Source organism: Zootoca vivipara, chromosome 14 (genome assembly GCF_963506605.1).
Source record: "Zootoca vivipara chromosome 14, rZooViv1.1, whole genome shotgun sequence".
Lineage (NCBI taxonomy): Eukaryota > Metazoa > Chordata > Lepidosauria > Squamata > Lacertidae > Zootoca > Zootoca vivipara.
Genome location: NC_083289.1, coordinates 52,996,454 through 53,012,126, shown reverse-complemented (window position 1 = coordinate 53,012,126; position 15,673 = coordinate 52,996,454). Strand labels below are relative to the sequence as shown.

The 15,673-nt window shown below is 50.8% G+C and overlaps 1 protein-coding gene across 5 annotated transcripts in view; it reads left to right on the top strand.

Annotated features, from left to right (window-relative positions):
• Positions 1–15,673, top strand: part of TNRC18 (trinucleotide repeat containing 18) — a 128,856-nt gene that overhangs the window by 45,480 nt on the left and 67,703 nt on the right. For all 5 annotated transcript variants that reach the window (XM_060282619.1, XM_060282618.1, XM_060282620.1 and 2 more), the window contains exons 4-5: positions 5,019–5,144; positions 7,350–9,185. In XM_060282619.1, coding sequence (XP_060138602.1) covers positions 5,019–5,144; positions 7,350–9,185 — 1,962 coding nt within the window. The remainder of the gene's footprint in view (positions 1–5,018; positions 5,145–7,349; positions 9,186–15,673) is intronic.

Here is a 15,673-nt window from a genome sequence, read left to right as displayed (position 1 = left end):
TAGGGTGCGACCGCATTTGGGGGTGCTGTGCATAGTTCTGGCCATCTCAAAAGGGAGGTGGCTACGCTGTGCAAAATGGTGTTTTGGTGTTCAACGTTCATGCATTTTGGAGACACGCGATGCAAATTACTCCCCAGAAAAAAAGGATCTTGAGGAGTTGGAAGAGGTTCTGAAAAGGGCCACCCAAATGATTGAGGGGGGTGGAGTGGCACTCCTATGAGGAACGGTTGCAGCTTTTAGGACTTTCTCGTTCTGCCCTGGCTCCTCTCTGCCTTGCCAGTCAGTTTCCTTGTAAAACAGAATTGGACGCCTCAGAGCATTCCAGGAGGCATTCCAGGAGGCGGCTGTCTGCTGTCCAAGGAGTAAGCTACAGACCGTTAAAAAAAGGGAAGAAGAAGAAAAACAAGTCGCTGATAGCCTACGTGTAACTTCCTTTCCTGCCCCTCTGTTTAAATTCAGCCCCCCAAAAAAACTTAACATCGTATGTGCGGAGAGCTGTTGCCTATTTCTCCTTTTGGAGTAAATTCCGAAAGCTGGATAAATGGGAGTTTTTATTTCATAAAATTAATACGCTGCTTGACTGTAGAACAAAGAAAGCCCACCACAAAGCAGTTTACCGGGGGGGGGGGGGAAGATAAAACAATAAAATTTCCATCAAGAGAAATCAACTACAATAATTTGAAATGTTTAAAAAGTGAAAATAGCAATAGATAAAACTGAAGCTTGCGTCAGTTTTCTTAACAGGCATGTCCAAAGAAGACTGTTTTTTAGCAGATACTCTGAAGGCACCCACCCAATATCAAGAGGCAGGGAGTTCCAAAGTGCAGGTGCTGCCACAATAAACAATTGAGTTCTTAGGGCTGCAGAACAAGTAGTATGGGGCACCTGTAGCAGTCCAGAGGGCATATATGGGGTGAGGAGCCCTCCCAGAATGTATATTTTATACAGTGGACCTGCCACTTAGAAAATAATAATAATAATAATAATAATAATAATAATAATAATAATAATAAATTATTTAATATTTATACTCCGCCCATCTGGCTGGGTTTCCCCAGGCACTCTGGGCGGCTCCCAACAGAATTAATGATAATAATAACCAATAAAACACCAGACATTAAAAACAACTATCTGACTTTTAGAAGACATCTGAAGGCAGCCCTGTTTAGGGTAGTTTTTAATGTCTGATGTTTTATCACTTTTAAAAATTATTATTCTATTGGGAGCCGCCCAGAGTGCCTGGGGAAACCCAGCCAGATGGGCGGGGTATACAGAATAAATCATTATTATTATTTCTTCTGCTCATTGTGAGGAAAGGCAGAGAGGGTGCTTGGACTTGGTGGACTTCTGAGATTTGGCTAGGATGTGCAAATGTTCTTCCAACGGGCCATTGGACTAGATGTCCACCTGTGCCCAAGGAACTTCAGCCCAAAGCCGAGATGGCAAAGCGGTGGGCTTTTCAATGGGGTTGCGTCTCTAGGTCCAAGCAAACAGCATGGCCCATGGGTCAGGGGCGAAGGGGATTGGGAGTCCAGGAACATCTGGGGGGGCATACAGATGGCCCCCATCCCTAGCCAAGAGTCGCGGTGCACTAAATCTATTGATTTATTGCACTTGCCTCCCACTTGCATCTCCAGGGAGCTCAAAGCAGTGTACATGAATTTCGTCTCCCCATTTTAATCCACACAAGAACTCTGTGAGGTAGGTTCAAGCAAGAGGCAGGGGGGCTGACTCACAAGGTCGCCCAGGGACCCTCATGGCCGAGTGAGGATTTGAACCCGGGTCTCCCTGGGTCCTAGTTGGAAACTCTAACCCAGCGTTTCTGAACTGTGGGTCTCTAGATGTTGTTGGACTTCAACTCCCATCACGAGGCCCAAGGTTGATCCAACCACTACAACGTCCTGGAGGAATGAGTGATTCAGCCATGAGCAGGAATGTCCTGTGTGCGAAGTCACAATGAGATACAGGGATATGTGACGGGGGAGAGAAGCAATGAGTCATGCAGGAAGCTTCAGCATGGCCGAGCGTGGATTCGAACCTTGGTCTCGATGCACCGGGTCAGCTGTGGGGAACTTTTGGCCCTCCAGATGTTGTTAAACTACAGTTCCCAACACCCCTGGCTGGCGGCCATGCTTGCTAGGGCTGGGTTGGGAATCGTAGTTCAATGACGTTTGGAAGGGCTAAAGGTTCCCCACTCCAAAAGATAAATGGACTGGTTCTGTGCATTTTGCAGAACCCGTCCGCCGATTTTTAGATGTGTTTTCATAGAATGGTAAGAGTAGGAAGGGACCCTGAGGGTCATCTAATCCAACCCCCTTTAATGCAGGAATCTCAACTGAAGCTTCCATGGCAGACCTTCCATGAATGAGAGTCCACAACCTCCCGAGGGAGTTGGTTTCACTTCCAAACAGATCCCACTGTCAGAAGGTTCTTCCTGATATTTAGTTGGAATCTCCTTTCTTGCAACTTGAATCCATTGGTTTGAGTCTTATCCTCCGGAGCAACAGAAAACAAGCTTGCTCCCTCTTCCACGCGAAAGACCTTGAGATATTTGAAGATGCCTATCGTATCTCCTCTCAAGTCTCCTCTTTTCTAGGCTAAACATGCCCAACTCCCTCAACCGCTCCTCATAAGGCTTGGCTTCCAGACTCATCTTGGTTGCCCTCCTCAGCTTGTCAACATCTTAAATTGTGGTGGACAGATCTCAACACAGGACTCCAGATGTGGTCCGACCGAGGCAGAATAGAGCCGTTCTATGACTTCCCTTGACCTGGAGACTAGACTTCTGTTGATGCAGCCTGGAAGAGCATTAGCTAATGTTCTCCTTCTTGCAACTCTGAGGCCTGTGCAAATCTGTTTCCCGTTCTCAGATTGCATAACGCATCCGCTGCGATATTTTGCAAGATGTGTGGTTTCCTGGGCAGCTAAGGCTCCCGGTTCACCCGTGCCCCGAACCTGGCCAACTGTTCCTCCAGAAGACTACCATTCTGCTGCCATTCCGGACCACGAAACCCACGTGTGTTACGTTCTTTCAAGATACGAGGCACTCAAAAGCTTGCGGGCGCGCTTCCTCTGTCGCCAGGGCTGGCCGCGGTGCGCAGGCAGGGTGCTTGGGAGGAAGCAGGCCGAAACATGTGCAGGGTTTTCCAGCCATGCGCCACAGCGTCTGCTTCCCTTCTGCAGCCACAGGCCCGTCGTTGTGGCTGACGCGGTTGCGCAGCAGGGTTAAGCAAGACTCACTCCTGTTGCACGCATCCTTCCTGCCAGCTGCTTTCCGGTGAAATATCGCTAACGGACGCCGCCGTCCCCAGTTTTTATGCGTGCTTTTGGGGGTGACAAAGGCGGAGGTGGTCAGAGCAAATAGCCAGCAAGCCGAAGCAGCCTTAACTTGGTTCCTTTCAATCTTTCAGAAAACAATATTTCTCCCTCCTCCATATGACATCCTTTCATATATTTGAACATGGCCATTAAGGGGTGATATGATAGCCATGTTCAAATATATGAAAGGATGTCATATGGAGGAGGGAGAAAAATTGTTTTCTGCTGCTCCAGAGAAGCGGACATGGAGCAATGGATTCAAACTTCAAGAAAGATTAGGAAGAACTTCCTGACAGTAAGAGCTGTTCGACAGTGGAATTTGCTGCCAAGATGTGTGGTGGAGTCTCCTTCTTTGGAGGTCTTTAAGCAGAGGCTTGACAGGCATATGTCAAGAATGCTTTGATGGTGTTTCCTGCTTGGCAGGGGGTTGGACTGGATGGCCCTTGTGGTCTCTTCCAACTCTATGATTCTATTATTCTTTCTTTGCCTGGGGTGAAAGGGAGTTGAAGTCCATGACAGGCAGGTGGCATCTCTCATAAGAACAACCCTGTGAGGTAGGCTAGGAGGAGAGGTGGTGACAGAGCTCAGAGTCACGGAGTGAGCTTCGTGGCCTAGTGGGGATTTGAACCCTGGTCTCTCCCAGATACTGCCGGTAGTCCGACATAATAACGTCTACGCCGCTCTCACTGAATGCATGAGATGAACATGGTGCTGAATGTATGGGATGCACAGAGGGGACATTTGTGTACATTTGCAGCTCAGAAGCATCTCGTTTTCTCTATTTCAACCATAGGCAGATGAAGGCGGGCTGGTTGGAATCACGCGAGTTAAATCAAGGCAAGGAAGGCATGAGATTCCCGCATTGCAGGGGGTTGGACTAGATGACCCCTGGGGGGGGGCTCGTCCAACTCTATGAAGCTTAAAACCTCTTTGGTTTAGGATGCTCTCACAAGATCTTGTGGCACGACCCGACTTCCCGCAAGATCTTCTGAGAGCACCCCTAGCCCTCCCGTTTAAAAACATGGATGCGTTTTATTCTGAATATTTTGTAATCTTCTGGGAATACGTTCAGGCTAGTATCCCTGAAGCATTAGGGTATCCTACTACACCCTTAGAACCCAAAATATTTCTGCTAGATAATCTAAAAGATGCTATTCCAGAAAATAATCAACAAATAGTGTTTATCACTGCTGCTAAGATTATAACACCAAAAAAGCAAGGGTGGGAGATATAATCTCCTACTATACCTGAATGGATTAAGAGCATTTTATCCATAATAATTTATGACTAAGCCAATTTATTACAAAATAATACATATAGACCGGCGTAACAGGTTCATGGCGGGGGTGGGGTGGGTGGGCTTCTTTTTTTTTGGCAAAGTTTTGGAACAACAAAGTCAATGACAACATCCAACTTTATGCTGCTTTCAACCTGCTGTGGCAGTATTTCTTGATGATCATCATCTTTGGTTTATTTTGTTTATTCTTCATCATAATAAAATTAGGAATGCATTTTTAGAACCTTTCTGTGCTGTGTTCTATGCTGGATTCAATGAATGTTGTTTAATCACTCTTGCATGTCACTTTTGAGTTGCATGGGTTTCTAAAAACCAATCGATGTGTAATAATAATAATAATAATAATAATAATAATAATAATAATAAGGTTTACATCTGACTTCCCTCTGTCCCTCTATTCCAGGATTCTCCCACCTTCCCAACGGTCTGTATCCCTCATACATTCCTCTGAGCCACCTGGAGCCTCACAACAGCGGCAGCCCCTTGCTTGCTCAGCTGGGCCAGCACAGCCTCTTTGAGTCTCCAAAAGGTGAGTCGGGCTTCCCCCCCCCTTCGGTGCCCCCAACTGCCCCTGGGAAGCTCCCAAATGGCACGGATGCAGAACACACACTCTCTCTCTCTCACACACACAAACACACACACACACACACACCATTCCTGTGGTTGCTCACCACCACCACCAATTTATACCCTACCCATCTGGCTGGGTTTCCCCAGCCACTCTGGGCAGCTCCCAGCAGAATGTTAAAAGCACGATAAAACATCAAACATTAAAAACTTCCCTAAATAGGGCTGCCTTCAGGTGTCTTCTAAAAGTCAGATAGTTGTTTATTTCCTTGACATCTGATGCTCCCACAGGGCGGGCGCCACCACCGAGAAGGCCCTCTGCCTGGTTCCTTGCAACTTGGCTTTTCGCAACGAGGGAACCGCCAAAAGGCCTTTGGTACTGGACCTCAGTGTCCGGGCAGAACGATGGGGGGTGGAGACGCTCCTTCAGGTCTACTGGGCTGAGGCCGGTTAGTGCTTTAAAGGTCAGCACCAACACTTTGAATTGTGCTTGGAAACGTACTGGGAGCCAATGTAGGTCTTTCAGGACTGGTGTTATGTGGCCTTGGCTGCCGCTCCCAGTCACCAGTCTAGCTGCCACATGACTGGGTGGCTCTGGTCCTGGAAGTGCCCCTGGGCATCATGAGGACTAGTAGCCTGAGATGGCTCCTTCTGTCTCCTTCCTTTGCCTGATCCTCTTTTTGCAGCTGCATAAGGTGGTCGCCTGTTGCCTCCCATCTCGGGACACGAATTTCTGCAATGGGAGAAGGGCAGACCCCTATTTCTCCATCCAGAATCTAATTTCAGGGTGGCCTCCAGACCTAGGGGAGGAGAAAAGCTGCTCTCTCTCTCATCGATTTCCTCCCCAAACAGGCATAATTTCAAAGACTTCTGTCACAGAAGGCTTGGTCCATTTCAGGCAGTGATACACATGGTCTTCTCCCTCCCATTTGCTCCCCACAACAACCCCGTGAGGTAGGTTAGGCTGAGAGAGGCAGGGACTGGCTTGTCATGGCCAGGTGGGGAATTGGAACCCTGGTCTCTTCCGGCTCTTAGTACGGCCCTCTAACCACGGCGCCACACTGGCTGAATGTGTATGGGAGGAATATGGTGCTAAATGTATATGGGATTTTGCAAAGGGACGTTTGCATGGTACAGGATGAGTGCATCTCACATGCCCTTGCAAGCAGATGCCATAAAAGGTAGGCTGGTTGAAATTGTGCAAGTCGTATCCAAGCGAGGCAGAAAGCTTAAACCCTTTCACCCACCACCCCGCTGGGTCAGCTTGGGGCTCCCTGGCACACGATGATACTTTGTTTTATTTTTCCATTTTTTTATTGCTGAATTTCAACATGCTAATCCACGCAAAGGGACCCAGGTGGCGCTGTGGTTAAACCACTGAGCCTAGGGCTTGCTGATCAGAAGGTCGGTGGTTCGAATCCCTGCGACGGGGTGAGCTCCCGTTGCTCGGTCCCAGCTCCTGTCAACCTAGCAGTTCGAAAGCACATCAAAGTGCAAGTAGATAAATAGGAACCGCTACAGCGGGAAGGTAAACGGCGTTTCCATGTGCTGCTCTGGTTTGCCAGAAGCGGCTTTGTCATGCTGGCCACATGACCTGGAAGCTGTACGCCGGCTCCCTCGGCCAATAATGCAAGATGAGCGCGCAACCCCAGAGTCGGTCACGACTGGACCTAATGGTCAGGGGTCCCTTTACCTTTACCTTTAATCCACGCAAAAAGGAAAAAGCAAGTGTCTCAGGCATACGGAAGCTAAAGTAAATGAAAGTCATTAGGACCTGAGAACTCTGCCCCCCAAAACCCAAAGCAAAATAATCTCTTAGGAACTAACAGGGTACTAACCCAAGGCAAATTATAACATACTTTACCATTAACATTGCAGTGTTTGGTTTATTACATTAACTTGTTTACTTTCTGTGTTATAGGGTACAGATGGTGTGAAATAAGAAACTAACCCCCCCCCAAACCCATCTCTGCTCTCTATATGCCAATCTGTGCCATTAACACATCCCTGCCAGGCTCTTCATTATTATGCATATGCAATTAAGTCATTTCGTTGGAATGATCACATTGTTTGGGTCCCTGTGGCACTTTGAATCCGTGCAATGATGTTTCCTTTGCAAGCTCTCCACCTTGCTTGGGGTTGCCTAAGTCTGTTCCTTGTTTTGCAGATGGGTTTTACCTTGGAGGCCACACAGGGCAGCCCCCCCTGCACCCCCAGGGCCCCCCCTCGAGGACGGCAGCCGGCCACGGGCCCAGCGCCCTCCACCGCGAGAAGGAGCTTGGGCACCTACCCAGGGCCTCGAAGGACGGCGCCAGGGACGTCAGCAAGGAGCGGGCATGCCGGGGCGACGTCCTCCTGGCCGGCCCCAAGAAGGAGGGCAAGGCCCGGGAGGAGCCCAGGCCGCAGAGCGTGGTGGACCTCACCCAGGACGCCAAGCCCGACAGCGACAGGAAAGTGAACGGCCCCGACAAGGGCTCCTGGGTTGGGGAGCAGCCGCTGCCCCCCTTCCTGGCTGAGCACTCGCCGAGCCGCGGTGCCCACGGCGGAGAACCAAAGTTCAAGAACCCGCTGCAGACCTCCTCGCTCAGCAACTGCAACGGCAGAGGGGACCCTCTGGGGAAAGCGCTGGGCTCGGAGCAGGACCGCTGCGCCAGGGACCCCGCACGGCACGACGAGAATATGAGGCCTTCCTCACACTCGGAGCGGCTGCGGAGGGGGGATTCCGGGGCGGGGGCAGCCGCCTTGCATGTGGCCTGCAGCTGCCCCTCTCCGGGGCAGCCGGGGAAGCTGGCCCCCGCTTCCTCCGCCTTCCCCCCGCAGCCGGTCCATTCCAACATGTATACCATCTTCCCTCTGGCGAAGGAGCCCGGCAGGGAGCACAAGGTCATCGCGCCCACCTTTGTGCCTTCCGTGGAGGCTTACGACGAGCGCAGCGGGCCCATCCAGATCGCCTCGCAGGCCCGGGACAACGGCGGCGGCAAGGTGAAGGAGAAGGACCCCCCGGCCGCCCGGGTAGGTGTCCTCCAGGCCTTGCCCGAGAGGTGCTTGGGCGACGGCGCCCGCAGCCTGCTGCCCCCGGACTTTGCAGCGCACAGCGATGCCAAGAGGATGGAGGTTCTGCGCGAGAAGGGCTCCGTCATCCGGGCCACCTCCACGGCGCTCAGAAAGCAGGGGCCCCCGGAGACGTTCCTCAACAGGCCCCGGCTTGGCTCCCCTGAAAGCAGGGGCGACTTCCTCACCTCCAAAGACTTGCACAAGTCGGGCTTGGAGCCAGAGCATCGCTCCTGCGAGCGGGAGTGGTTTCCGCGGCCCGGCTGCAAGGACGCGGCGAAGATCTATGGCACTTTGGACTCTTCTTCCTCCTCTTCCTCCTCGTCCGCCTCATCCCGGGGGCAGCACCTCGACCATGGCCAGCCCCCGAAGCCCTCTGAGCAGAAATGGAAGCCTTTCGACATGGGCAACTTTGCCACCACGCAGATGGCGGTGTTGGCGGCACAGCACAACCAGGCCAGCCGAGCGGAGGAGGAAGCCAAGAAGGCGTACCTCGACCCCGGAGGCCTGCAGAGGACTGTGGTGACGGCGACTCGGAGTGCAGAAGGCCTCCACCCTACCTCTCACGGAGAAGGCTCGGCCATGCAGAGCCTCATCAAGTACAGTGGAAGCTTTGCCAAGGAGGCGGCGGCTCGGTCGGGCAGCGGCAAGAAGAGCCCCTTTGGCGGTTTGGGGCACATGAAGGCCGACCCCGCCCTGCAGGCCTCGGCCAGGATCCAGCAGCTGCTGCCCCACCAGGCCAGCAAGCAGCTGAAGAAGGAGCCCGAGCGCCCCGAGAGCGCCAAGTCCTTTGGGCGCGAGAGCATCGGGTCGCAGGGAGAGGGGGAGGTGCGGCACCTCCCCGTGGGCATCGCCGTGGCTGTGGCGAGGCAGAAGGACAACAGTGGCGGCGGCAAGGTGGGACAGGGGTTGGCGGACCGCGATCGCACCCTCTCCCTGAGCAACGTCAAAGGTAGGTCACCTGATGGAGAGGCTGGCTGGGCATTCTCTGGCGGGTAGCAGGTGATGGTAGAATTGTAGGATGGGGAGGGAACCGAAGGCTCAGCTTGTGCAACTCCCTGCAATGCAGGAATTAGATCAGGGGTTGGCAAAGTTTTTGTGGCTTGGGCCAGTTCACTGTCCTGCAGGCGCCACGGTGGACTGGAGTGCGCACGCACGCACGCATGCACAAACACTATTTCCGGCTTGGAGGAGCTTCCTGTAGTCAATGGGAAGCTGGCCAGCGTTGCGGAAGGCAGTCCCCACTCTGCTCTGCGCCAGTTTAGCACGGCACACAGGAACTGACTGAGCGGGCGGTGGGGGGTCCATGGCTCGTTAAACTACCCCCATGGGCCGCAGGTTGCTGACCCCTGAATTAGATGGATCAGGCTGGGCAGGCGTTGCTTGTGGGGCTGTGCCCAGTGGGTGTGGCACAGCCGCCGTGGGTTCACAGATTCAGAAGGGGCCTCAGAACTCACCCAGATCGCTGCCAAAGCTAGACGTCTGTGGCTGAGGCTGGCAGCCGGACCTTGCAGTCCCAATGTCTAGGGGGTGTTAGGTTGGCCAAGGCCGGTGTGTTGTGCTGCAGTGCCTAGCAGGTGTGGGGTGATGTGCTGGGGGGGGGGCTTCTGTTGCTCCACAGCACCGCCCCTCCAGTTCATTGGTCCTACGAAATATATGGTTGGTGGTTTTTTTGTGGTTTTGCAAAGACGCCTTGAGTTGCCTGCGGCGAGAGAAGGTGGCTGATAAATTTAATAACCAATAGTGATAGTAATAACTCCCTAGGCTGAAAAGGTGTGTGTTTAAGTCTGAAAGCTCTCCTAGCATGCAAAGAAATTTGTTTCTGACCTTTGCAGACATCCCAAAGTCCTTGCACAGAGACTTGGTGGGTTACTTGCGAAGGTCTCTCTCCTTTGGCTTTCAAAGGCTCTGAGCTTCTCTCTCTATCCCTTCCGCCCCTCAAACAAGCACCTCTTTATCTGTGAGCTGCCACATTTAATTTTTACAAGAGGTGCCATAATCACCCATGGCTCTTTGCATACTGAGCGGAGGCTGGTCAAATTTTTGTTTCCCACAAGGTAGAAACTGATGCAACAGGCTGGGAGGGCATCTGCTGAACTTGCAATGAATTAGACTGGCCATTGGGTGTCACTGTCGTATCACAAAAAGGAGTAAACGGTTTTTATTTTTGAGAGAGAAAATATGTGCTTTATACACTGTATATGAGAGAGGCTGCCTGACCCTATATATGCTTACTCACGAGAAAGCCCTACTGTGCTCAGTATGGAATGATGCAAAATGACCGCAGGTTCCTTCTAGCTGGGTCAGCCCTGCATTTTGAAAAACAAATCTCTCCTTGACCACTGCTGTTCAAAACAAGCTGAAAATCTGCCCTTGGTGATGGCAGCCATCTTTTGTTGTTGTTGTTTAGTCGTTTAGTCGTGTCCGACTCTTCGTGACCCCATGGACCAGAGCACGCCAGGCACTCCTGTCTTGCACTGCCTCCCGCAGTTTGGTCAAACTCATGTTCGTAGCTTCGAGAACACTGTCCAACCATCTTGTCCTCTGTCGTCCCCTTCTCCTAGTGCCCTCAATCTTTCCCAACATCAGGGTCTTTTCCAAGGATTCTTCTCTTCTCATGAGGTGGCCAAAGTATTGGAGCCTCAGCTTCACGATCTGTCCTTCCAGGGAGCACTCAGGGCTGATTTCCTTAAGAATGGATAGGTTTGATCTTCTTGCAGTCCATGGGACTCTCAAGAGTCTCCTCCAGCACCATAATTCAAAAGCATCAATTCTTCGGCGATCAGCCTTCTTTATGGTCCAACTCTCACTTCCATACATCACTACTGGGAAAACCATAGCTTTAACTATACGGACCTTTGTCGGCAAGGTGATGTCTCTGCTTTTTAAGATGCTGTCTAGGTTTGTCATTGCTTTTCTCCCAAGAAGCAGGCGTCTTTTAATTTCGTGACTGCTGTCACCATCTGCAGTGATCAAGGAGCCCAAGAAAGTAAAATCTCTCACTGCCTCCATTTCTTCCCCTTCTATTTGCCAGGAGGTGATGGGACCAGTGGCCATGATCTTGGTTTTTTTGATGTTGAGCTTCAGACCATATTTTGCGCTCTCCTCTTTCACCCTCATTAAAAGGTTCTTTAATTCCTCCTCGCTTTCTGCCATCAAGGTTGTGTCATCTGCATATCTGAGGTTGTTGATATTTCTTCCAGCAATCTTAATTCCGGCTTGGGATTCATCTAGTCCAGCCTTTCGCATGATGAATTCTGCATATAAGTTAAATAAGCAGGGAGACAATATACAACCTTGTCGTACTCCTTTCCCAATTTTGAACCAATCAGTTGTTCCATATCCAGTTCTAACTGTAGCTTCTTGTCCCACATAGAGATTTCTCAGGAGACAGATGAGGTGATCAGGCACTCCCATTTCTTTAAGAACTTGCCATAGTTTGCTGTGGTCGACACAGTCAAAGGCTTTTGCATAGTCAATGAAGCAGAAGTAGACGTTTTTCTGGAACTCTCTAGCTTTCTCCATAATCCAGCGCATGTTTGCTATTTGGTCTCTGGTTCCTCTGCCCTTTCGAAATCCAGCTTGCACTTCTGGGAGTTCTCGGTCCACATACTGCCTAAGCCTGCCTTGTAGAATTTTAAGCATAACCTTGCTAGCGTGTGAAATGAGCGCAATTGTGCGGTAGTTGCAGCATTCTTTGGCACTGCCCTTCTTTGGAATTGGGATGTAGACTGATCTTCTCCAATCCTCTGGCCATTGCTGAGTTTTCCAAACTTGCCATCTTTTAGCCTGCATAATTGTGAGGGTTGTGTCTGTGTGCAGCTACACACATCACTTAAGTTCTCTGTAATGTTGGTCACTCGGCTGCTGCTTCTTTTGAGAAAAGCAATTTATTGGAAGTGTCGGCCGAGCCAGGAGGCTGGCGCTCAGCTGGTTTTCGATGGGTCTGGGATGTGGCTTTTGGCAGGTTCACCCTGTGGCAAAGCCCAGCCTTTTTTGGCCAGTTTGGAGGTGGGGCACTTTGGGGTAGGCGTCCAGTGAAGCACAGAACCTGTTTATTCAGCTGATGTGTGTGTCTAAAGAGGCGGTTGCTGGGGAGGGGGCAGGAATAAGACCTAGCAACTGGACCTAAAAAAACTGCTTAGTTTTCTGTTTGCTTGGCTGTCAACCTGTGTGTGTGTGTGTGTACTGTATTTTATTTTAATTTTTAAAGGCATAAACTCCAGCTGTGCATATTTATCCAGGACAGTCCCCGTTTCATGGTCCTGCCCGTGGAATATCTGCATCCCTGTTTAACTTTGCTGGGTCATTTGAGGAAAATTGTCCTTGAGCTGTCCTGAAGAGTCCCGATTCTTCCTCAAGAACTCCTAGTAGAAGTTATGTTCCTGAATGATGTGTTGGCAGTGGTGGTAGAGCAGGGGTCAGCAACCTAAGGCCCATGGGCCACAAGCGCCCATGGGGGGGTCGTTTAACCGACCCATGGACCCCCCCCCCGCCCGCTCGGTTGGCTCCCGTGTGCCACGCTAAAGTGGTGCAGAACAGAGCGGGGACCCATTTCCGTGACGCTGGCCGGCTTCCCATTGGCTGCAGGAAGCTCCTGCAGCCAATGGGAAGCTCCTGCATGCCTCCTCTGTGCCGGAAGAAGCACCAGAAATAGCGTTTGTGCATGCGTGCACACTCCGGCCCACCATGGCATCTGCAGGACCGTGAGCCACAAAACCTTTGCTGACACCTTCACAGGTACAGTGGTGCCTCGCTTAACGAATGCCCTGCTTAACGAAATTTTCGCTTAACGAAAGGTTTTTTCTAGCGGAGGTTGCCTCGCTAGACGAATTCGTTTTATGAAAAATTCATCTAGCGAATCGCGGTTTCCCATAGGAATGCATAGAAATTCAATTAATGCGTTCCTATGGGCAAAAAAAAAAATTCAATGCATTCCTATGGGATTCGCTAGACGAATTTTTCGTTATAAGAAAAGACCCGTGGAATGAATTAAATTCATCTAGCGAGGCACCACTGTACATTTTGAATGATAGATAGATGATAGATAGATAGATAGATAGATGATAGATAGATAGATAGATAGATGATTGATTGATAGACAGATAGATGAGAGAGTGTGTGTGTGTCTGTGCAAAATGGAGGCTTGTTCTTTTGGTGGTGCTGGTAATATCCATTTCTGGGTGTCTTGTTCTGTTTTCAATGCTCAGCTGTTGTCCAAGAGTGTTAGGGTGTTCTTTGCCTAACCATAGCTTGCCCAAGAGTGAAAAGCAGGTCTTGCTCAAGACCTCTGCATGATTGCTCTTATTTTAAAGCCGGACGTAGCTATTTGCTGCATTTTGTGGAAACAGACCTGAAATCACTTTGATGTGATGTGTACTATGTGGAGATCTTGAGCAAGCGGCTGCTCCTAGCGAGGTAGTGGAAATGTGACCATGTGGCAATAGGCTGCTGAGAACAAAATGGCGGTGGTTGTGCTCAGCTGAGGAGCAAAAGGAAGTAGGAATGTGGCCAGAGAGCCTGCCCACACACCACAAAAGGTCCCTCCCACCAGCAGCGACTGTGGACATTTAATGGGTTATTTTTTCCATGTTAGAGGGAGAATCTGGGTCAAATGTTGTCTGGCCTTTTTGGTCCAAACAGCCCTGTGTGGGTACCGCAAAAATAAAATCACATGAAGGAGCCACACTGGATTCCACCATAAACTTCATTTTGGAAGCAGCCTTGGGGGGAAGGTAGGAAGCTGCCATTTAATGGGCGAGCCTATTGAACCATTGAGCTCAGCATTCTTGGCTCTGAACGGCAGCAGCTCTTGAGAGTCTTGGCCAAGAGTCTTTTCACAGGGTTTGCGGTGTGGTTCCTTTTAAAGGACAAATGCCCAGAACCGAAGCTGGGATAGTCCATATGCAAACCATGTGGTCTACCACCAAGCAGTGGTAAAATAATAATAATGTATTTGGGGACACGTGTTCCCCCTTTTCTAGCTGTTTTGTGGCTCTTGTTTTGAGTTGTACATGGGTGTGCTGTGCAACAGAGAAGGAAAAGGAACGAGAGACCTGATGAAAAAATCAAACCTGTAGCAGAATTAACTGACAACTCGCGTTACTTCTGGGTTTGAAGGGTCAGGGAGTCATAGCTGCCAAGTACCCCGTTTTCTCCGGGAAAACCCCAGTTTTACTTACCTTTTCCCGGTGGTCCCCCATATCACTTCGTCTCCCATTTTTCTCCATTATTTTCTCCTGCCGGCGGCCATTTTTTTCTTTCCGATTTGCCCTTCTATGGGCACCAAAAATGGCCGCCAGCGGCTTCAAAAGTCGCATCTACGCATGTCCGGAAGTGCATAGACGTGACTTCTGGTGTCGGCGGCCATTTTTGGTGCCCATAGATGGGCGGAGCGACACCGGAAGTTGCGTCGACACACTTCCTGACATGTGTATAAGCGACTTTCGAAGCCGCCGGCGGCCATTTTTGGTGCCCATAGAAGGGCAAAGCGACACCGGAAGTTACGTCGACGCAACTTCCGGTGTCACACGGCTGCCGTTCCCGGATTCTGCAGTCCGGGACTTGGAAGGTAAGCAGGGAGTCCGTCCATTTGCCAAATTGAACAGAAGCTCTGCACAAAATATTAGAGCGTGAATTATGTGTAGCAGTGCCGTGTCGAGGCTGAAAGCCTATGGGGTGTTAACATCCCTGGGTGTAACTCTCACAAAATTAAGACCACGTGGTCTGTACACCTCCCTCCTCCGTGAGAAAAAGTACTTACAGTGGAACCTCCATTTTCGAGCGTCTCGGTAGCCGAACGTTTCGGCTTTCGAACGGCGAAAATCCGGAAGTAATTGCCTCCTTTTCTGAACACGCCTCAGAAGTCGAACGGCTTCCAAGGTGCCTTTCTCCATTTTCTCAGTGGGATTTGCCAACTGCCCTTTGCACCTTCGGAAATTGAACGGTCTTCTGGAACGGATTACGTTTGACAGCCGAGGTTCCACTGTGTTGCCCACTGGCTAGTTTTTTAAGTTTAGGGGTCCCTCATGAAAAATGACCCATATTGTTAAAATGCGCACAGAATTTGGCTCAGGGAGGGATTTTTGCACCCCGACTGAGGTTGCTGAGACTTGGGAGGGGCTGGTGCAGGCATTTGAGTGTGAGAGAGGTAGAGAGCCAAGAGCGAAGGCATCTGAATTCTAGAATTTGCAGAGCGCTCCTTAAATTTATAGCCGAGAGGAGCAGGACTCCAGCAGGCCGAGGATGCCATTCCTTGCCGCCAGCTCGCAAGGCATGCGCCTTCCCATGCTCGCCAGTGGCCCTGCAGCCTGCCTGCCTGCCTGCCTGCCTGCCTCTCCTTCCTTCCTTCCCTGGCCACGCTCTCCGAGGCAGATGCGTTGGGCTTGGCAGAGGGAACCCTCCCTCCTTGCACTTCAGAAAGGGAGAAGCAGCCTTGGA